The 24,114-nt window shown below is 42.8% G+C and overlaps 1 protein-coding gene across 1 annotated transcript in view; it reads right to left on the minus strand.

Annotated features, from left to right (window-relative positions):
- Positions 1-11,154, minus strand: part of LOC129824859 (sine oculis-binding protein homolog B-like) — a 28,310-nt gene extending 17,156 nt beyond the window's left edge. Inside the window, exons 1-4 of the mRNA XM_055884389.1 lie at positions 10,815-11,154; positions 8,066-8,204; positions 7,039-7,233; positions 6,622-6,773 (exon numbers count right to left, since the gene is read on the minus strand). Of these exons, the coding sequence (XP_055740364.1) occupies positions 6,622-6,773; positions 7,039-7,233; positions 8,066-8,204; positions 10,815-10,907 (579 nt within the window). The 5' untranslated portion in view covers positions 10,908-11,154. The remainder of the gene's footprint in view (positions 1-6,621; positions 6,774-7,038; positions 7,234-8,065; positions 8,205-10,814) is intronic.
- Positions 11,155-24,114: the final 12,960 nt, after the last annotated feature.

Genomic DNA, 24,114 nt, shown 5'->3' on the forward strand with positions numbered 1-24,114 from the left:
TGAATTTTTTCCAACAGTTTGTTAAGAGCTGGCAGCAAGCGGATAGGTCTGCTGTTAGAACCAGTAAAGGCTTTACCACTCTTGGGTAGCGGAATAACTTTGGCTTCCCTCCAAGCTTGAGGACAACAAATTTCCTCTAGGCTCAGATTAAACATATGACAGATAGGAGTGGCTATAGAGTCAGCTACCATCACCAGTAGCTTTCCACCTGTTTTCAATGCCAGGAGGTTTGTCATTTTTGATCGATAACAATAATTTCTCCACCTCTTAACCACTAACTTCACAGAATTAAAACTTGTAATGATTTTCTTTCATTATTCGTTTTTTATGCATGAGTATGATGGCTCACTGTTCGTTGTTGGCATTTCCTGTCTAAGTTTGCCCACTTTTCCAATGAAATAGTCAAATTAAAATCAAATGGTTTTGTGATGAATAAGCCTTCAGATTTGATGAACGATGGAGTTGAATTTGTCTTTCTGCCCATAATTTAATTTATATCATTGATCTTGGCTTCATAATGAAGTTTTTGCCCCATCTCTTTCAACCATACAGTTTTTTCAATTTCTCATCAATCCATGGAGCTTTAATAGTTCTAACAGTCAGTTCTTAACAGTTGCATGTTTATCAATAATTGAAAGAAGCAATTTCATAAAATTACTCAAGTGCAGTGTCTGGATGCTCCTTATTAATCACATCACAAATTTTTTACATCATCCACATAATATTTTGTATGATCTCTGATATATTATTTTAGGCCCAGCTTTTGGAACTTTGGCTTTCCTGGATATAGCCTCTATATTGTTATTACTGCATCCAATGGGTATGGATACAGCTTTAGATGTAGAACAACGTTCAATTTAGAACAAAGAAGAACAAAGTTCTACAGTAGTAGTAAAAAGGTGATCAATACATGTGGATGATCTTGTTCCTGTACTTTTGTAAACACCCTGGTAGGTTGATTAATAACCTGATGAAGACAGCTTGTTTGTCGAAAGGTTGATTATTAGATTACTAAATTAGGTTACTAATAATTATTGCATCTGAGCCCCTAGAGTGTGTGGCTCTTCTTTTCTTTTTCAAGTGATTAATAACCTGAACCAGATTACAGGCACTGCTCACAGTGAGGAGCTTCCTCTTGAGTGGACAGCTTGATGAAAACAAGTCAATATTCAGGTCCACAAGAAAGCAGACCTCTCTGCTTACATCATACACTATCAAGCATTTGACACATATTATTTAGATACTGACTGTGAGCACTTGGTGGCCTATAGCAACACCCCAAAAGAAAAGGCTTTAGATGTGCCAGGTGAACCTGCAACCGCAACACTTCAATAACACTTGACAAAAATAATCTTCTCTAAGCATTACAGGGATATGGTTCTGAATTTATACAGCAACACCTCCCCCGTAAACATCGCTGTCTATTCTATAGATGTTCTATCCTTGTATCATTACTGCTGTATCATCAAATGAATTATCCAAGTGAGTCTCAGAAATGGCTAATATAAAAATGTTATCTGACGTTAGCAAGTTATTAATTTCATGAACCATATTTCTAAGGCTACATACAGTGCATTCGAAAAGTATTCAAACCCATTGAACTTTTCCACATTTTCTTACATTACAGCCTTATTCTAAAATGGATTTAAAAAAAAAATCTTCATCAATCTACACACAATAATGTCACGTTCCTGACCTATTTCTGTTAGTTTGTTGTATGTGTTAGTTGGTCAGGACGTGAGTTTGGGTGGGCATTCTATGTTTTCTGTTTCTATGTTGGTTTATGGGTTGCCTGGTATGGCTCTTAATTAGAGGCAGGTGTTTGGCGTTCCTCTAATTAAGAGTCATATTTAGGTAGGTTGTTTCACAGTGTTCGTTGTGGGTGGTTGTCTCCTGTGTCAGTGTTTGTCGCACCATACGGGACTGTTCGGTTTGTTTGTTCATCGTCATTTATGTGTAGGCTATTTTCCCTGTTCGTGCGTTCTCGTATTTTATTGTAAGTTCGTATGTCCAGGTTTGTCTACTCCGTTTTGTGATTTTTGTTAATTAGTCAAGTGTATTTCGTTTCGTGTTTTTTCCGGCTTGTTTATTAAAATCATGTCTTCACAATCCGCTGCATCTTGGTTCCATCACTACTCCTCCTTTTCGGTTGAAGAGGAGGAGGACCACCGTTACAGAACCACCCACCGATCCAGAAGCAAGCGGCGTGAAGTCGAGCAGTGGCCTGCTACACAGGAATCATGGACTTGGGAGGAAGTATTGGAGGGTAAAGGACACTGGGCTCACATTGGGGAATATCACCGCGCTCGTGAGGAGATGGAGGCAGCGAGAGCCCAAGAGCGGTGGTATGAGGAGGCAGCAAGGAGACATGGCTGGAAGCCCGAGAGGAGACCCCAAAAATTTCTTGGGGGGGGGCTAAGAGGTAGTGGGCCGAGGGCAGGTAGGAGACCTGCGCCCACTTCCCAGGCTTACCGTGGAGAGCGGGAGTACGGGCAGACGCCGTGTTACGCAGTAGAGCGCACGGTGTCTCCTGTACGAGTGCATAGCCCAGTGCGGGTTATTCCACCTCCCCGCACTGGTAGGGCTAGATTGGGCATTGAGCCAGGTGTCATGAGGCCGGCTCAACACGTCTGGTCTCCAGTGCGTCTCCTCGGGCCGGCTTACATGGCACCAGCCTTAAACATGGTGTCCCCGGTTCGCCTACATAGCCCGGTGCGAATTATTCCACCTCCCCGCACTGGTCGGGCGTCGGGGAGCATTCAACCAGGTAAGGTTGGGCAGGCTCGGTGCTCAAGGGAGCCAGTACGCCTGCACGGTCCGGTATTTCCGGCACTACCTCCCCGCCCCAGCCCAGTACCACCAGTGTCTACACTACGCACCAGGCTTCCAGTGCGTTTTCAGAGCCCTGTTCCTCCTCCACGCACTCTCCCTATGGTGCGTGTCTCCAGCCCAGTGCCTCAAGTTCCGGCACCGCGCACTAAGCCACCTGTGCGTCTCCTAAGTCCTGTGCACACTGTTGTTTCTCCCCACACTCGTCCTGAGGTGCGTGCCCTCAGTCCGGTACCACGCACCAGGCCTATAGTGCGCTTCGAGAGGTCAGTGTGTCCTGTCCCTGCTCCCCGCACTAGGCTTGAAGTGCGTGTCCTCAGTCAGGTGCCTCCAGTTCCGGCACCACGCACCAAGCCTACAGTGCGTCTCAGCCGGCCAGAGTCTGCCGTCTGCTCAACGGCGCATGAACTGCCTGTCTGCCATGAGCCTGCAAAGCTGCCCGTCTGCCATGAGCCTACAGAGCCTTCCGCCAGACAGGAGCAGCCAGAGCCTTCCGCCAGACAGGAGCAGTCTGAGCCATCCGTCTCCGCAGCGCCATCTGAGCCATCCGTCTCCCCAGCGCCATCTGAGCCATCCGTCTCCCCAGCGCCGTCTGAGCCATCCGTCTCCCCAGCGCCGTCTGAGCCATCCGTCTGTCCCGAGCCATTAGAGCCGCCCGTCTGTCCCGAGCCGTCAGAGCCGATAGTCAGTCAGGAGCCGCTAGAGCCATTCGTCAGTCAGGATCTGCCAGAGCCGCCAACCAGACAGGATCTGCCAGAGCCGCCAACCAGACAGGATCTGCCAGAGCCGCCAACCAGACAGGATCTGCCAGAGCCGCCACCAGACAGGATCTGCCAGAGCCGCCAACCAGACAGGATCTGCCAGAGCCGTCAGTGAGCCATGAGCGTCCAGAGCCGTCAGCCAGCCATGAGCGTCCAGAGCCGTCAGCCAGCCATGAGCGTCCAGAGCCGTCAGCCAGCCATGAGCGTCCAGAGCCGTCAGCCAGCCATGAGCGTCCAGAGCCGTCAGCCAGCCATGAGCGTCCAGAGCCGTCAGCCAGCCATGAGCGTCCAGAGCCGTCAGCCAGTCATGAGCTGTCCCTCAGCCCAGAGCGGCTATTTATTCAGAACTGCCCCTCAGTTCAGAGCTGTCTCTCTGTCCGGAGCTGCCTTTCAGCCCGGAGTTGCCCCTCTATCCTGAGCTACCTCTCTATCCTGAGCTACCTCTCTATCCTGAGCTACCTCTCTATCCTGATCTATCCCTCTGTCCTGAGCTATCCCTCTGTCCTGAGCTGTCCCTCTGTCCCGGTGCTGCCCCTGGTGTCGATGTTACCAAAAGGATTTAGTGGGGGTAAGATGAGGGTGGTCATTCATAGGGGGAAATGGAAGCTGGGATTGACTATGGTGGGGTGGGGACCTCGCCCGGAGCCTGAGCCACCACCGTGGTCAGATGCCCACCCAGACCCTCCCCTAGACTTTGTGCTGGTGCGCCCGGAGTTCGCACCTTATGGGGGGGGGGTTATGTCACGTTCCTGACCTATTTCTGTTAGTTTGTTGTATGTGTTAGTTGGTCAGGACGTGAGTTTGGGTGGGCATTCTATGTTTTCTGTTTCTATGTGGGTTTATGGGTTGCCTGGTATGGCTCTTAATTAGAGGCAGGTGTTTGGCGTTCCTCTAATTAAGAGTCATATTTAGGTAGGTTGTTTCACAGTGTTCGTTGTGGGTGGTTGTCTCCTGTGTCAGTGTTTGTCGCACCATACGGGACTGTTCGGTTTGTTTGTTCATCGTCATTTATGTGTAGGCTATTTTCCCTGTTCGTGCGTTCTCGTATTTTATTGTAAGTTCGTATGTCCAGGTTTGTCTACTCCGTTTTGTGATTTTTGTTAATTAGTCAAGTGTATTTCGTTTCGTGTTTTTTCCGGCTTGTTTATTAAAATCATGTCTTCACAATCCGCTGCATCTTGGTTCCATCACTACTCCTCCTTTTCGGTTGAAGAGGAGGAGGACCACCGTTACAAATAATCCATAATGACAAAGTGATTACAGGTTTTTAGAAATTTTAGCAAATGTATTAAAAGTAAAAAAATGAAAAAATTATTTTACATAAAAATTCAGTCCCTTTGCTATTAGACTCGAAATTGAGTTAAGGTGCATCCTGTTTCTATTGATCACCATTGAGGTGTTTCTACAACTTGATTGGAGTCCACCTGTTGTGAACTCAATTGATTGGACATGATTTGGAAAGGCACACACCTGTCTATATAAGGTCCCACAGTTTTAAAAATCCACAGATTAAAAACCAAGCCATGAGTTTGAAGAAATTGTCCGTAGAGCTCCAAGACAGGATTGTGTCAATGCACAGATCTGGGGAAGGGTACAAAAAACATTTCTGCAGCAAGAACACAGTAGCCTCCATCATTCTTAAATGTAATAAGTTTGTAACCACCAAGACTCTTCCTAGAGCTGGCCGCCCGGCCAAACTGAGGAATTGGGGGAGAAGGGCCTTGGTCAGGGAGGTGACCAAGAACCCAATGGACACTCTGACAGAGCTCCAGAGTTCCTCTGTGGAGATGGGAGACCCTTCCAGAAGGACAACCATCTCCACAGCACTCCACCAATCAGGCCTTTATGGTAGAGTGGCCAGACAGAAGCCACTCCTCAGTAAAATGCACATGAAAGCCCACTTGGAGTTTGCCAAGAGGCACCTACAGGACCTTCAGACCATGAGAAACAAGATTCTCTGGTCTGATGAAACCAATATTGAACTCTTTGTCCTGAATGCCAAGCGTCACGTCTGGGGGAAACCTGGCACCATCCCTACGGTGAAGCATGGTGGTGGCAGCATCCTGCTGTGGGTATGTTTTTCAGCGACAGGGACTGGGAGACTAGTCAGGATCGAGCGAAAGATGACCAGAGCAAAGTACAGAGAGAACCTTGCTGAAAACCTGCTCCAGAGTGCTTAGGACCTCGGACTGGGCTGAAGGTTCACCTTCCAACAGGACAACGGCCCTAAGCACACAGCCAAGACAACGCAGGAGTGGCTTCGGGATAAGTCTCTGAATGTCCTTGAGTGGCCCCGCCAGAGCCCAGACTTGAACCCAATCGAACATCTCTGGAGACACCTGAAAATAGCTGTGCACCGACACTCCTCATCCAACACAGGATGAGGATCTGCAGGTGTGCCAAACTTGTAGCTTTATACCCAAGAAGACTTGAGGCTGTAATGACTGCCAAAGGTGCTTCAACAAAGTACAGAGTAAAGGGTCTGAATACTTATGTAAATGTGACACTTCAGACACACTTTTTATAACTTTGCAAAAATGTCTAAAAACCTGTTTTTGCTTTGCCATGATGGGATATTGTGTGTAGATTGATGAGGGAGAAAAAGCTATTTAATACATTTTAGAATAAGGCTGTAACATAACAAAATGTGGAAAAAGTCAAAGGGTCTGAGTACTTTCTGAATGCACTGTATATTAATGTGGGCTTTTTTCAGCCCTTTCCTGGGTAGCTTGTGTGTGTGTGTGTGTGTTACCTGTGTTGTGCTTGGATAAAACCCCACATGCATACACCCACACACTCTTTTTAAACTCTTGATTTTTTTATCAATACAATGGTATGATGACCTCACTGAGGAAAACAGTGGTATTCCATATCCGAGGGTTTGTTTACCTGCCAGAAATCTCACCATTAAAGTGTGTGTGTGTGTGTCTGTGTGTGCGTGCTTATCTTTATTTCCATCTGAACTTCATCAGTTTTGTCAGACCTAAAATTGTCCATTGACTCCTAGTTGAATCAAGGTTGAATCCCTCACCTTGTTGCGTTTGAAGTAGGCACGTCGGCAGGCGGCGAAGCATTTCTCACTACAGAAGCTCTTCAGCTCGGTGCCCATACAGAGAGAGTAGCGCTTCACCCCCTCCTTCTGACACCACACACACACTATCTGCACATTCTGCACGTCTTCCACTGTGGACAGAGCCAAAGGAGAGAAACATCAACATGCGAAGTGTGATTAATGATGATGATGATGAAGATGACCATGTTAAGAGCATGCGAGTGTTCAATCAACAGCTGTATAAAATAATTGTAGGCTACATGTGGTAGTGATGATGATGATGACCTGAAGACTAGGCGTTTAGCTTTTATGATGTGCAGGAGACCCGGGTTCTAACCCAGTTGTTCACACAAAGTGCTTGTGTGTGTGTGTGTACGTGTGTGATGTTTGCTCTACCTGCAGATGGCTTTATAAGGGGGACAATTACGGGAGCGCTCTTATGCTCCTTAGGGCTGGTCAACGAGGAGGAGCTGGGGAAGGAAGAGGAAGTGGAAGAGGGGACGCTGGATGATTCTCTCTCTCCACTCCTCATGGCCAGTGCAGAGGGGCTGACTTTGCTGTTCAAGCTCTTGGGTTTCGGCACTGAGTTTTCTGGAAGGCACAGGATATGTATGGTCACTTTATGAGAGTCAATTTATGTTCTAACATAGGTATGGAGTTATATAAGTGACAAAATAAATGTCATCTGCATTCAAAATGTTGAGATTTTTGGGGCACTAATATCACTCTATATAAACAAATAATGTATATGCAGCCCAAAGGACGGTGACAAAACAAAGTTAATTTTTAATTTTTATTTATCCTTTATTTAACTAGGCAAGCCAGTTAAGAACAAATTCTTATTTACAATGACGGCCTACCAAAAGGCAAAAGATTAAAAATAAAAAATAAATAAAAAATATATAGGACAAAACACACATCAAGACAAGAGAGACAACACAACACTAGATAAAGAGAGACCGAAGACAACAATGGCACTGAATATTTTAGAAAGAGAAAAATCCGGCCATACAGGTTTACTGTAGGGATAATAAGTGAAACATAAGAATGGTGAATTAAGGAAGGGTGAATTAAGTTGCAAGTATGTCTAGCAAATGTTTAAAGTGATTCTATGTCTGGATTGAACAACCTGTATGCTCTGTTATTGGGTTACCCGTGAATTCTGTCTGACCTCTGTTAACTATGCTACCTGTGTTGTAGATACCTGGGCCTTGTTCAGTTGGCAGAAACGTTTTGAAAGGGAGTGAAACGGGAAGATACTACCTGAACTAATGATCTTGGGTCGTGTTCAGTAGGCAGAAATCATTTTGAAACGGCAAGGGGCCACCTGAACTTGTTCAACTAAAACACAGATTTCCACTATCTGTTGCAAAACGTTTTGCTGCGATGTGCCCTACTGAACGGGACCCTCGCCTTTTCTCACCTTTAAGGACAGAGACATGCTGCTGGCGTCTCTCTCGGTTGGGGTAATTCCGTATCTCGGTTGCCTCGTTGTCCCTGAGCTCCACCTTGTCATAGCCGTACCAGCCTAGTAGCTCATTCATGGTGCTCTCTGCAAACGTCTAGAGGGAGAAAAGGAAAAGGAATCGCTGGGCAACATTATCGGTTATGTCAGTCAGGTGACATGGCGGGAGACGGGGCAACTGAAACACTGCATGCTAATGCTAAGCCAACACGAACTTCAGTTTTGAGTGACCTTACATCTGAGGTTTGTGAGTGGAACTTTTTCATCCCACTCTTTAAATGTAACCAGAGCTTCCACTCCCGAATCAATGTGCTGGATTATTTTGACTTCCAGACCAGCCCTGCCTGGATGAAATGAATAGGGGAACACAGAGGCGTACAGTATGACTCTTTTTCCATGATGGATTCCAGTTTGTTTACTCTTGCTAAATCAGAGACGGAAAAGTTTTTCAACCTAATACTATTGTGAAATCTATGAATCATCATTTGTTTATCTCTTTCAATTGAGGGGGAAAAAAGAGACACAGAGAAGAAAAAAAGTGTTGAGAAGTGAACGTCCAGGCTTTTTATTTTTTTTAATTAATGACCATGTTTTAAAAAACAGCACAAAGGTCTCGCCCTGTCTCTTCATCCGCCCACCTCTCCGCCTCTGTGGCTTTTGGGGGCGAGCGGGGATTGGAGCAGAAACACGATCTGGAATGGGCAGAAATCAGAGCGGGACACCCTACACCGCCTCTAGGTCCCATGGTTCTGGGAATGACCTGCTCCTCTCCCCTCAACTCTCCCGAGCGTCCAGCACTCTCCAGTCCCTCTCTGTGTGTCCCCTCCCTCCTCTCTCTGCCTCTCCTTGGCCCCCTCCGCCCGGCACCTTCCAGCCCTGATACCCGACACTGCACTCTCGGGTTTCAACCTTTTCCAGCGTGGACAGCCTGCCTGTGGGAGTGTTGTACTAGGCCTGTAGTACTGACTGCACATTCTTTTCCCCTGCTTTCCTCACACTGACTGACCTCTGCTCCGGACCAGGGCCTCAAAGAAATGGAGCTCTGTGTGTATGTGTGTTTTTCTGTCTATCTATCTGTGTGTGTGTGTGTGTGTGTGTGTGTGTGTGTGTGTATGTGTGTGTGTGTGTGTGTGTGCGCACACAGAGGTATCATATCCAGCTAAATATGCCTAATGATGATTAGTCAAGTATTTGGTGTCCGTGCTGTGCTACGGTCTGACGTGGAGGGAGTGGGTCAGACTATGGTGTTGAAATAGATCCTTTAGCTGACACAACGCTGGACAGGACCGGACCGGATCAACCCGCAGACAGAATGCCCCAGAAACAACTGTGTCTGTCTATCTTTTTGTCTGTCCGTCTTTCTTTCTTTCCCCCCCCTTTCTCTATTTCATTATGCGACCCTTATACATCTGGCCTTCAAGTCCAACAGCCCCAGTTCATTACCGCGCATAACCCAAGGCCTATACTGTAGATACAGTACATGTCTGAGAATCACAAAGTTGTAGTCTGTCAGTGCTGCCTGCCATGGGACAAGCCCAGTCTACATCAATGATTACATCAGGGCAAGTCCTCCTATATTACAATTAAGTGTTGTTTTGTCTCATTATTTTCTCATTAGGCAGAGACAGGCGTCTTTTCTTTCCCCTCCCCGTCTTTTCTTTCCCCTCCCCGTGCTTTACTTCACACAATGTTGTTTTTGTTTCTTCTTGGCAGTTCAGACAAACATCTGCTTTGTGAGAGTGACAAGCCATATCCCAAACCACAGAGAGAGCCCCAGCCAAAGGCAACAACCCAGGGCCGACCCCCAGATCCAGCCCAGATCCAGGCCAGGCTGACTTACATCAAGCACGGATAGCATTTCGCATGTTTTGATTAAAATTAGTTAAGTTGTAATTCTACACCCCTCCCTGCATATCAAAGCTACAATCCAAACCACTCAAGCAAAAAGACCAGAATAAAAACCCAAACTCCTTCTTTATTTTTTGTCCTATGGAGGGGAAGCTCATGGATATTCCTTACCTTTTACTCACAAGTCTCAAATGTCCTAAGCGGATAGTCTCAAGTGACTAGTGTTACTCAGTATGTTTGGCCAAATGCCTTCCATTTTATAAAGTTAGATTGTAATAGACTATCCTACTACAACAAGTACGTGCACAGCCGAAGCGGGGAAGAAGTTATGTGTTCTTGCCGTCTGGCTGGTGACGCACATCTGGAACACCACTGGACATTGCGCGCGGCCACAGCTGGACTGACATGGCGTCACTAAAGAAGGGCTACAATTCCGTGTGCACGATATCAAATAGCCTATTGGATAACATAAGATTGACACTTTAATTAAACACACACTTTTCTATCCCCCCGGAAAAGTACATTTCCCGACAGTTGGTTTATTATGGCAAGGCCAGGTAATCTAATATAGCTGTCTTATTTCACCAATATGGGACTAATGTTACACAATTGTTTTATCACTTTTATTTCGTCAGTATTCAATAATATAATGGCATTAAATTATAAAACAACTTTAAAGGGAGGTGCGCTAATCATTTCACTGAAATAAATCAAAGTTTGCGTCGCTTCTGTGCCTCTTCAACTGTGATTTCTACGCACGGCGCTCTCTCCCACTGCCTCAATAGTCCCAAACTGCCCTTGAAAGAATTCACAAACGGAACAACGAAAAAAGAAAAGCAGCCAAAACACTTCCTCTCACCTTCATCTCTTGGTTGATCTCTCTCTTGACGGGATGCGCAGGTTTCCTACTGCGTTTATTTTCCGGTGGTCTCCCTTTTTCCATCTCTGGCATAGTTCTGACTGGCTCCGTGTCACTTCTTTGGCGGGCTTCACTCGGGTCTAGTCGAGGTGCGGCGTCAGAGAGCGAAAGCTGTCACTCTCGGTGACAGCGGCTGTCATGCCCAGACGTTTGCGTCCGTCATCTGAGGGCTCCTTCCATTGACTCTCCACTGAACATGCGTGTTGGGCGCTGTGGCCTTCTGCTGCCGTGGTACCGCCGCCAACGAACAATCCCCTCTCTCTGTCCCGGAGAGCAAGGAGGGGCTTCCGGGCTGTAACCCAACACCGGGCGCCCACCCCTCAACAGATACATTTCATTAGGAATGCAAGGACTGTGTATTATCTGCGGGGAACACACTACCAACACGGTCTGTTAAATTCCAGTCTTTAAATAAATAGGTTAAAAGTCAGTTTGAGCAAATGATACCCATACATAATGTTTGTGGCTTTCTCAAATGACATCTGTTCGATCAAAGAGAGAGATAGCAGCCTTGGACAGGGACAATGGAAAGTAGCCTGCAACCCACTATTTATTGTATTGTCAGTGATACCACACACTTGTTAGTGGCTATGGTCAAGAGGAAAGGAAGCCACTACACACCTACTTGATGTGTCTTATAATGATGTGCCTGCTCTGCTGAAATCCCTATTCAATTAATGTTTAACACAATATTTTCAGGATGGCACAGTAGGACCTGCTAGGGCCTCATTTAGGTGAGACCACATAGGCCTATGCCACTGAGAAGTGTCTTTTTTTAAATTTACCTTTATTTAATGACGTCCTACCCCGGCCAAACACTACCCTAACCCAGATGACGCTGGGCCAATTGTGCACCACCCTATGGGACTCCAGATCACACCCAGTTGTGATACAGCCCGGGATCGAACCAGGGTTTTTAGAGACGCCTCTAGCACTGTGATGCAGTGCCTTAGACCGCTGCGCTACTCGGGAGCAACATTTTACGTCTCTAACAACTCTGTGTGTCTGATTTGCTGATCTCCCTCTCTCTCTCTCTCTCGTTGCATTCCTCTCTCCCTCCCTCGCTCTCTGATCTTTATTTACCGTTTTCACTCCCCTCCCTCTGTGACTATATGGACCTCAGACAGACAAACGGACAGACAGGACAAGACAGGAAGAGGGGTGTTACACAACTCCTCTTCCATTTCCCTTCGGCCCCCTCTGCCCTGCTCTGTTTCGAGGAACGCTGGGACCACAGCTCATGTAAACAGAAACCTGATCCCGGTGCGCTGGCTCAGGTTGCGCTCCCCTCGTAGACCCGCTGGCCACTGGTGATACGAGATCCGCCTGGGCTTTGGGAACGGGGCTTATCAGATGCCTTCCAAAAGGCCCCCTCTCTTCCCGTCTCAGAGCACATCTGGTGCCTCTGCAGGGAGCACAGGCAGCGAAGGGAACGCTGTCCCTTGGGTCCCCTCTGTAGGGGACCCAGACCCAAGACTCAAGACGGTATTTATAGGCCTTAAGTTACAATCCCCACATCTGAATCCAATCATAAGAAGGGCAATTTAGTGTACCCTTAATATATCATTATTTGCATTACTGTCCATAGAGGGATGATTATAGTGTATTGTCCCTGCCAATTTAGAAAATTATCGAGAACGTTGTGAGGTACAAACAGGTTCCCCCATAAGTTCACAATGGGCGGTTATATAAGGTCTTTGATTTTGCGATACTTTGACTTGCCACCAGAGGGCGATATTACCCTGTTTTCTGTTGAGGCAAATTGGCTTACCATTTGGATGCTTGTTTAGCCTATGGAGTCACGCTTCGAGCACACCGACAGTGAATGCATTTCGGTATACCATCATTACATTAATTTCCAATGAAACGCTGCGTTTGCCTTGCAGCATTGCGTTGCTGAGGCAGTTTCAGTGCGTTCGGTGTGGTGCATACTTTGGATTTATCGACTGTATGCTTCAAACTGTATGCGTAGACGGCTTAACAGAAAAGGTATCAGAATGTGAATGTTGTACTTTTGTTGCATACATATCTAGATGATGCTGCGTTCTACGGCAAACCCTGTCGGTGTGTTCGAAGCGTTGGGCTACCTCTGCCGATGAAACCCATGTATATTTGACCCATTAGATTTGTATACATATAACGCTCGGACAGAACATTTTGAGATTACTTTATGAGTCATAGGAACCTATCCATACAAAGGTAAAACAAAAACCAAAGACGCAGGTAGCCTAACATAATTCACATAGGACCACAAATAGGTTAATTACCAACTGTAGCCAGGAGATGTCCCTGTTGGTCAAAAGTAATATCGCGTTCAGTAAGACACAAGGGTTTGGAACGTGCCAGATATAAATATACGATGTAGGCTAGAACAAACATGACTCTGGCATGTAAAATAATCAGCTCTATTCCTGGAATTGATAACTGCAACATTCGACAATATTTGGCAACTTTATGTGGCTTCATTTGGATGTTAAAATCTGATAATACCTGAATAGAAGTTGGTCCGTGTAGCAGACCTTTCCATCCAATGGCACCATATAATGGCTTTAATAGCCAAATTTTGTTTGGTTGTAGTCCAACGAATGCTTCTGAATTTTGCCTTCCCACTGATGACACATACTCTAATTAAATCATCTATTAAAATACATGTATGAAATATATACAATCCATGTGGATTTTAACAAGGCATATGTCCAATATAAAAACAAATATGTGTATCACATGCTTTTACAGTAGGCTACATTGTTATTTTGTTTACAGGTTGTTTGTGTATGTGACCCAAGTTTCAACGTCACACGTCAGTCATGATGCTGGTATAAAACGTTGGTCCGACTATTTCAGTGATCACATTTTCAGAGGGACTGTGGCTGCGCTTGAAGTTGTGGCCAGATCATCATCAGGATGTCAAAAATGATAGTTGTTCATCTCGGAGTGATTGTCTTCGCCCTATGTTTATCGACACAGGTATGACAAATACATGTATTATTCATATTAATAAGAAAAATACGTTTTTTTTTTTTAATTAAGTAATTCGCTTTTCATTTGCTTGCGGTATTTTTGTGGTAGGCTATTAATTCGAAAGCTTATAATACATTGTTTTTGATTAGGTTTTATATTGCTTGGGTAGACAGGACTTAAAGTAGCCTAATAGGCCAGTAGGGTATTCGTTACTTCTCATATTATAGGCCTAAACATATAAATTATATAATGTCGGTGTCTTTTCTGCAATTATCCCACATTTCTTTCTTGTATCACTTTGTTATAAAAACACTTAGGCGAATTAATTATTTAAACCCACGCTACACCTGAGTCTTTCCAAGGGTTAGGGTTTATTTCAGTGCCGTGCGCTAAAACGGAACCTGAAACGGGTAGCAAAGACCAACAGTTTGCGCGTCTGCTTTTGGACTATCATTCTCTCTTTGTATGGTGTTACTGGCCAATGTGATACCTGGTTGTTAAAGAAGATATACATTTTCCTAATTATTGCCAGTGTATGTCTGTAATTTAAAGGTGCATTGCGTTTTATTTGCTATTTTATTTTTCCATTCCATGGAAATGTGCTTGGCTTGGATAGGCAACTGATATTTGGTCTAATCCAGGAGTTTTCTGTGGGATTTGACATGAAAAGTTGGACTACAAAATTGTAGTGCACAACTTCTGAGAATATGTTTCTGAGCTTGGTGAGAGCATGGTTGAACTGTGGTTATTTAGCATACAACCTTCCCACAACTTTCTGGGAATTGTGCAGTATAGTTGCCTGGCTTTGGAACATTCTCAGCACATTTAAGGAACTTGACAACATTCTTTTCTTGGTGTTTCATTACTTTAACAGAACGTTTCCTGAAAGTTCAAACATAGTTACATTCATTTCAATTTTGGTTACGTTCCAGGAACGTTCTCCAACTGTTTGACCATTAGGAATGTCGTCAATGTTAAGAGAACTTAAAGAAACAACTTTCTCTGTGAATTTCAATACTTCAGCATAGTGTTTCCTCGTGGTTCTATTTAATGTCGTGTTCTCAATTGTTCCGAGAACATTCAGATTCCTTTCCATAAAAACCAACATTAGTAGAATGTAATTTAAAAACATATACATTCCGTTCTCAGCATCCACAAGTCTTTCTGCTATCATGTGAAGTTTGTTCAGGTGTTGGCCACTCACACTAACTGGCCACACCTGACCTTAATGAGTTTCCTTTGAAATTGGGTCTGTTTGAATCGATTCAAATTAACAGCTTTGAGTATATATATATATATATATATGTATGTATGTATGTATGTATGTATGTATGTATGTATGTATGTATGTATGTATGTATGTATGTATGTATGTGTGTGTGCTGAAACTCTTTGTAATATAATAACTGGAATGCTAGCTCCATCCTGGTGGCGGCATGACCTAATTCCATGGATAGAAAACAGAAGATTATAGGTTATAGAATCTCACTGAGGCTATGTCACAAAAGTGTTTGCATGATCAATGCCTAAGGAAATTACACTTTCATGTGTCCTATCTGTGCTTTGAGGTAAAAAAAAAATCACCTAAAATAAGCTAGCAGTGTTAACTTTCCCTTATTGTTTGAAGACTTAAGGAAGTTATTCAAAAACCTGTAAATTCTATTTTGAGTGTTAAAAAAACGTTCATGGAACCACAGTAAATTGTTCTCAGAACCTCACTCCAACCTAAAAATAAATGTTTCCAGAACAGGCAATTTTCACTTGTTCTCAGAACATAAACAAAATAAGTTCACTTTTTACTGGTCAGGACACAAATGTGAAACTAAAAACATGCATTCCCATAACGTCTAAGGAACCATATGTGCTAGCTGGGATAATTACTTTCCCCAAACCTTAATGGCCATTTCATTGTAATATCTAATCGCAATCCATTGTTTAACACGCTTGGCCTAGAATATCCATGCCACTATAGCTGGTGTTCAACCTATTATGTGCTAGTTTTTCACAGCCAGCCTCCCACACCACACATTTCACAAATGTGTCAACATTTCACAAGTCCTCTAGACATTACATCATATTGAAGATGTCCGCTTTGGCTGAAATGTGCGTTTGTCATGGATCAATGAGGAATTGTCCCAATTCTGTAGAATTACATTTGAGTTTCCGCTTAACCAAGCCTCTTCCTGGTTGCCTGCAGGTGGTCTCCCAAAACACAACAGGATCCACATGGGTTAACGCGACCAGTGCGGGCTCCAGCGTCAACTCCACCACCATGGCCACAGACACGTACAGCAGCTCGGCCAACTCCACCTCCCCTACCGGAGCGGGCGTGTCACTGCAGTCCGGCCCCTTCTGTCTCCTGCTCCCCATCGTCATGGCGACCTCCCTCCTGCACCACTACTGTTGAACCCTCGATCCACCGCCCTATTACCACAACCACCACCACTCCCCTCAACCGCACTGAACAGAGACCACTAGGCTTACATCTAAGATTTCGCCCCACCCACTCATTCGCCCAAAAGAAAGAAAATCCTAGTGCTGCCATTTTTCTCCGAGGGGGGGGGTGTAACGTCAGTTGGAGAGGAAGCTGCCACCATCACCCCCCCCCCCCCCCCCCCCCCCTTCAAATCACTTATGGAGAATCAAAGGAATGGCACTCTTCAACATGGCTTCCTGCTCCAGCACTATACTCCGCCATCCCTCAAGACCTGCGTTTCCATAGCAACTCCATCAAAAAATCCTGGTTATCAGTCTGTGGCATGCTGGGGGATGTAGGCCTGGAGGACGCAGGTGGTTGTCATGTCACATGTCTCTCAAAATGTGGACCACTTTGGTGTACAGAAGTTCTAATCGTAGTTTTTAATTATACCTAGGAAAATAATCTGAAATGTGTTTTGTATGTGCCCAAAGTGAAGGTTGTGCATAGGAGATTATTAATAAAGAAATTCAAACCTCTTTTAATTAAAATGTTTTAAATGGGGTTTTCACGATTTGGTGCTTTTTAGTTTGTGTTATTGGCAATGTACCAGAATATGTTGTATGTGAAGAGAATAACTTTGACACTGGATTTGAGTCTGTATGCGTAGTGATTTCTAAAGATTTTCTGGTCTTTTTCAAGGAGGATATAACTGGCATATCTCCCTTTCAATGCCTGGGTTGGTCATAACAAAATTACTGTACTGTAACCACGTGGGAAAGGATGACACATGTATATTCCCCTTTATAGTTTATATTTTGTATAAATGGCAATGTTAGTTTTTGTTAGCTCTTCCGAATCAATGGTACGGAATAACAATGTACAATAAATTATAATAAATTACATTTTGTGTCCTTGGATTACTGTTTGTTGGTTGATGCTGAACTGGGCACTGGGTTCAATGAGTTGGTATTTTGAAGAGTCTCTATTTAGGAACCCCTTTTGGAGGGCAAACGTTCCATGTAGCTTCTAACTTCTGTAAACTCTTTTTAATTTCAAACTACCAAATCTTGTTTTAAGACTTCTGGCGTGTTCATTGATCCAGCCCTCAAACACTCTTCTAGGTCTGTCACCTCTACTTTGATCCATCATCTCTCGCAATCAATCTCGGTCCATTACCTCCCAATGTAGTTTTCTATAGGGGTCCAACAGCAGCAGACAGATTCATTATTGAGCTGCCACTTGGTCTAGACGGCAACTGCTGAGCTGGCTGCATGGGCCTGAGCTAGACTCTGCATTCTATGATGCCCCCTCGATCTCTAGTCCAGTGACACACACTACAAAATCCTTACGACCATGTTCTCTAGATGTCCGTTTTTGACTGAGGTCCTAAGAATGCCGCATATATCACTTTTTAACCCTAGGGCACTGACTTTTTTTATGCACTTGCCAAGAGTTGGAGAGGGTCCCCCAAAAAATATATTATTTACTAATTGATTAGGTAATGAGATGCTTTCCAAAGTCTACCTGTCACGTTCGTCCTCCTCCTCGTCTGAGGAGGAGTAGTTGGAAGGATCGGAGGACCAAAATGCAGCGTGGTATGTGTTCATCACGAATTTAATAAACAGAGAACACTGAACAAACTATACAAAACAATAAACGAACAAGAAGCTATATAAGAAATGTGCTGACACAAGCAACTAACATAGACAATCACCCACAAACCAAAAGACAAAACAGGCTACCTAAATATGGTTCCCAATCAGAGACAACGACTAACACCTGCCTCTGATTGAGAACCATATCAGGCCAAACACAGAAACAGACAAACTAAACATACAACATAGAATGCCCACTCAGATCACACCCTGACCAAACAAAACATAGAAACATACAAAGCAAACTATGTTCAGGGCGTGACACTACCCAACACTGTCTAGTCTTTGCCTCAGTGCTGCATACTCATGAGGACTGCTGCAGAGAATGGGGAAAAAATACTTTCATACTCACAGGGAGGCAGCTTCATGGCTAGAACCATCTTTAAGGCATAGTTCACTTAATGTAGTTTGTTCCAAACAATTGTCCATGTCAGCAGTCAAGTTTTCACGAGAGCACTTTGAGTATGTAACAAAAACTCAGTTTTGCAGTGAACTATACCTTTAATACAGATATTGTTCTAATATGTAGGCTAATTTTAAAAAGGGACTACAACTACGTCAACAGCCATTTTGTGTCCCAGCAGACAAATATGGATTAACGTCCAATTTTCATTGTTGAATTATACCAGAAAAAGTAACCAAAAGGTCACTGGTTTGAATACCCACGCCGACAAGGTGGAAAATCTGTCTGCGAGGCACATAACCTTAATTTGCTCCAGGGGCGCCATACTATGTACATTTTAGTGCACCTATCTGGTGTCTGACATCTTTATCATGCAAAATGAAGAGATTAGTAGCCTCAGACGAACATGCTACTTGTTTGTCATAGACCAGTGGTAACCAACCGGTCGATCTCCAAGCCATTCCTAGTCTATCACCAAACATTTTTGTAAAAAACAACAAAGCCTTGTGTTACTATTTCTTCTTCGTTTGTTTCATGCTGTTGACAATAGGTACACTTGATTCAGCAGCTCTAGCACCAGTGTTACCATTTCATATTTCTAGAGGTAGAACTCCTACCAGTTTTTAGGGGTTCAAATTCAAACCAGTGACCTTTCTGTTACTGGCCCAACTCTGAACTGTAAGGCTACCTGCCACCCCCAGGGTTGGGTAGGTTACTTTCTAAACGTAATCCATTACAATTACTAGCTACCCGTCCAAAATTGTAATCAGTAAAGTAACTATTGGATTACCCATACTAAGTAACGTAATCTGATTACTTTTAGATTACTATCCCCTTAAGTGGCTTTAGAAGAAGACATAAATGTATGTTACCAATTGAACCACATCTACTGCAGGATAAATCCATGTTAAAGTTTACATAGCTGGCCATATATGGATGTTCAATTTTACTTAATGGATTGGTTATGTAGGCTTCTTCTAACCAAAACGTTCTACTTCATACGATTAAATTATATCTTTACATTAATATATATAATTTCTAAGTCCAAAAATGGATGTAGCAACTACAGACTGCCCCTTTAAGTCTATCAAAAGTGTACGAGTTTGAGCAGGTGTCCATTAGGCCTACGGATGTATTTTTTTTATCAGTATGAATTAGATTGAGCAATAAAAGCCCCACTTTTATTCCATGGGTGTCACAGCCGTCAAAAGAAGTGGACCAAGGTACAGCGTGGTGAGCGTACATGTTCCTTTTTATTTGAATGACGCCGACAAAAACAATAAACAATACAAAACGACCGTGAAGCTTAAGGCTATAGTGTCACAAACAAAGACAACTTCCCACAACGAAAGGAGGGAAAAAGGTCTATCAGAGGCAACGATAGACAGCTGTCCCTGATTGAGAACCATACCCGGGAAAAACATAGAAACACAAAATCATAGAAAACAAAACATAGAATGCCCACCCCAAATCACACCCTGACCAACCCAAATAGAGACATAAAAATGCTCTCTAAGGTCAGGGCGTGACAATAGGATGAGATGCGCACTATGCAGTTGTTGCAAGACTACATTTTTCACTGGTTGTCCATTGGTTTCAAAAACAATGATTGATAGGCAGTTTAAACTTCTTGAATTGAACCACTATTGGGTCCAACTACACATTTAGATTTGTGAACAGCCACAATCCATAAGGTGCAAATAGCTAAATGAGAGAGCAGCAGTGTGATTCACATCAATGCGCTATGTAGATTCCTCTAATTATAAGTGATATCTCTATCACTGTAGACTACACCACTGCTGTCATCCTTACCTCCAAGCGTTTATTCAAGCTTGATAATCTTTGGATGCCGACAGCAGTCGCAGCATTGGAAGACATAGCTTGGACGGTATCCTACAAAAGTCTATTCCTGCTATTTTCCCGCGATCCATCAAACACCCTTTCTGAATTTAAAAGTAATCCTCAAAGTAATCATCTACTTTTTCAAAAGTATCTGTAACCTGATTACAATATTTTTTGCAGGTAATGTAACGGATTACAGTTAGCGTTTTTTGTAATCCCTTACATGTAATACATTATTCCCCAACCCTGGCCACCCCTATGTAGACACTGGTATGGTGCCGGAGTGGAGATATTAAATATAAGGTTAAAAAAGAGATTAAAATCCACAAAATTCAATTATTTTCAACATTATAGACAGGAAACCAATTGTGCACAAATGCCGAAATCTAAAGTATGTTCCCACCACTGTGTTATTTTTTGTGCAACCTGTTGTGCATGCTGTGGAATGACATCTGCAGTGAATAGACTAGTAGAGCGTGAGAACACAGTAAACTGATGATGCTACAGTCAGTGGAGAGAGACCATGCAGTGCGGAAGTGCTTCTCAGCAACCCTAAAGCCAGGCTTTACAAGCCATTGACCTGCCTATTGTCTCCCTCCATCCTCTCCCTGCTCTATTAACCCTTCCCTTCCCTGCCCAGCTTGTCTCGTCCCCTTTGAGATTGCATTACAATTATAGTGCAAATTATCAATGCTGTTTGAGATTCTGCACAGATTATTATAGCAATTGTGAAGATCTTCACAGACCTGCCACTTTTGCATGCTATCTTGAACATGCACGCTTTCTGTGATTACGTAAGACATGTACAGTTACTGTAGGCCTACCTCAAAAAGTGGCCATGGATGTGTTACTCAATGTAAGGTTGAATGAATACTATTACGTTAGTTTGTAAGATATTAAATAGTCTAACGTTAAGGATGTTTTACAAAAGTAATATTGAATTGTGTTTGGTTGACAACACAAGCAAATATCAACATTTAAAGGATATATAATGCTTGGATAGTTTCATTTGTATTCAATTGGAGATGTGAATCCAACGTATCACTTGTTAATTTGTCGATAATTTAGTAGGCTATTTACTCGATTGCAAAAGTGATATTGAAATTGAACGCAACCAATATCAACATTTGAAGGAGATATCTTTTGGCCTATCTTTTGTGCCACTGATGTTGTCTGGTTTTAATTCCAGATTAGCTACAAATGAATAATTGACATGTTGGATTCACGTCTCCATCTCAACCAAGAATCAAAGTGAAAGAATAGGCCTAAATCAAATCAAACCTCATGTGAAGTGCATTTAAAGTTTGATTTGATTTAGGCCTGTTCTTTAATTTGAAGACGTGAATCAAACATATAAATGATTAATTTGTAGACAAACTGGGATTAAAGCCAGGTTAAGTCAGTTGCACAGATGGAACTATCCAAGCAGAAGATACATCGCCTTGAAAATGTTGACATTTGGCTGCGTTGACAACCAACCACAATTCAACATCCAGTTTGTCTACCAATGTGTTCGATTCAGATCTCAATCTCAACCAAAAATCTAAATTAAAGAATAAGACTAAATTTAATCTAATCAAACTTTAAATGCACTTTTAAAAAAAATTATCAATTGATTTATTCCTATTCTTTAACTTAGTTTTTTGGTTGAGGTGGAGAAATGAATCAAACATATTTATGATTAACTGGGAAGATTCAATTTGAAATAATTGAATTTGCTCTGTTAAAACCTGTCTAGGACTAGGGTGCCGCTAGCGGCACATCCCCCCCACCACCACTGAAAAGGCAGAGCCGCGAAATTTTTTTTTTTTTAAATATTTAACTTTCACACATTAAAGTCCAATACAGCTAATGAAAGACACAGATCTTGTGAATCCAGCCAGCATGTCCGATTTTTAAAATGTTTTACAGGGAAGACACAATATGTAAAGATGTAAATCTATTAGCTAAAAATACATTAGCATAATCCACCATCTTTACTTTGTCCACCAACAACAGTAGCTATCACCAATTCGGCTAAACTAAGATATTGATAGCCCCTAACCAAGAAAAAAACTCATCAGATGACAGTCTGATAACATATTTATGGTATGGGATAGGTTTTGTTAGAAAAATGTGCATATTTCAGGTAGATGGCATAGTTTACAATTGCACCCACCGTCACAAATGGACTAGAATAATTACAATGAGCAACGTGTTTACCTAACTACTAATCATCAAACATTTCGTAAAAATACACAGCATACACTAATCGAAAGACACAGATCCTGTGAATACAGACAATATTTCAGATTTTCTAAGTGTCTTACAGCGAAAACACAATAAATCGTTATATTAGCATAGCACATGTGCAAACATTACCCCAGCATTGATTCTAGCCAAAGAGAGCGATAACGTAAACATCGCCAAAATATATTATTTTTTTCACTAACCTTCTCAGAATTCTTCAGATGACACCCCTGAAACATCACATTACAACATACATATACAGTTTGTTCGAAAATGTGCATATTTAGCCACCAAAATCATGGTTAGACAATGGGAAAAGTAGCCCAGCTGGTGAGAAAATGTTGGTGCGCCATATTAGACAGTGATCTACTCGTATGTATAAATACTCATAAACGTGACTAAAAAATATAGGGTGGACAGCGATTGATAGACAATTTAATTCTTAATACAATCACTGATTTACATTTTTTAAATTATCCTTACTTTTCAATACAGTTTGCGCCAAGCGAAGCTACGTCAAACAAGATGGCGTCATAAGCGATTAACATTTCTCGACAGAAACACGATTTATCATAATAAATTGTTCCTACTTTGAGCTGTTCTTCCATCAGTATCTTGGGCAAAGGATCCTTTCTTGGGTCTAATCGTCTTTTGGTGGAAAGCTGTCCTCTTGCCATGTGGAAATGCCAACTGCGTTCGTCATGAACTGGAAGCGTGCCCAGAGATTCACAGCGTCTCAGAAATAAATGTCCCAAAATCGCACTAAACGGATATAAATTGCTATAAAACGCTTTAAATTAACTACCTTATGATGTTTTTAACTCCTATAACGAGTAGAAACATGACCTGAGAAAGATTACTCGCCACACTAATGCTTGGAACAAGTGCGGGTCGGTGGCCGGCGCGCGCAAGACGCAGCTGCAAAAGAGTTACTAGCTACAAGGTTTTTTTATTTATAGTGCCTGTGATTGCGCAATCGACCCCATTAAAATCGTCATCACGTAAAGGCATCCAGGGGAAGACGTAAGCAGTGTCCGTATACTCATAGGAATAACATTGGCCTTAAAACTGACTCCAGAACAGTGGCCAAAATTTCTGAAATCTGACTCCATGTCAGGGAAATTGCTGTAGAATGGGTTCTGTTCCACTTAGAGACAAAATTTCAACTCCTATAGAAACTATAGACTGTTTTCTATCCAATAATAATAATAATATGCATATTGTACGATCAAGAATTTTGTAGGAAGCCGTTTTAAAAATTACACGATTACCATAAATAGTGACAACAGCGCCCCCAGCCTTAACAGGATTATTAAACCTACCCATTGGAATGACTTCAATAGCAACAGTGAATATATAGATCTCTCAATAAGCATTCTCACGATAGCACATTGGGAGTCAGTGAGAAATGTCAAAGCTAAGCTGGGCTTGGTTAAAACCCTGGATGGGGGACCAAATGAATAGCTGTAGATAGATCAGCGATACAATAGGAGGTTTCTGCCCAGAGAAATTCATTTTCTCATAGTGGAAATAATGTTGAAGATCTGATGTTTCAAAGGTACAAATTCAACATTTTATACAACGTTTGTGAAGTTTGTCATGTAAAAAAATTGGTTACAATGATGACATGGTTGAACTTCCACCCTCAATTTTTTTATTTTTTTAATCGAATGCATTTTCCATGTAGACTCCATGGAACAATACGTTGACAAATTAAATTAGGTTGAAACA

Source organism: Salvelinus fontinalis, chromosome 27 (genome assembly GCF_029448725.1).
Source record: "Salvelinus fontinalis isolate EN_2023a chromosome 27, ASM2944872v1, whole genome shotgun sequence".
Lineage (NCBI taxonomy): Eukaryota > Metazoa > Chordata > Actinopteri > Salmoniformes > Salmonidae > Salvelinus > Salvelinus fontinalis.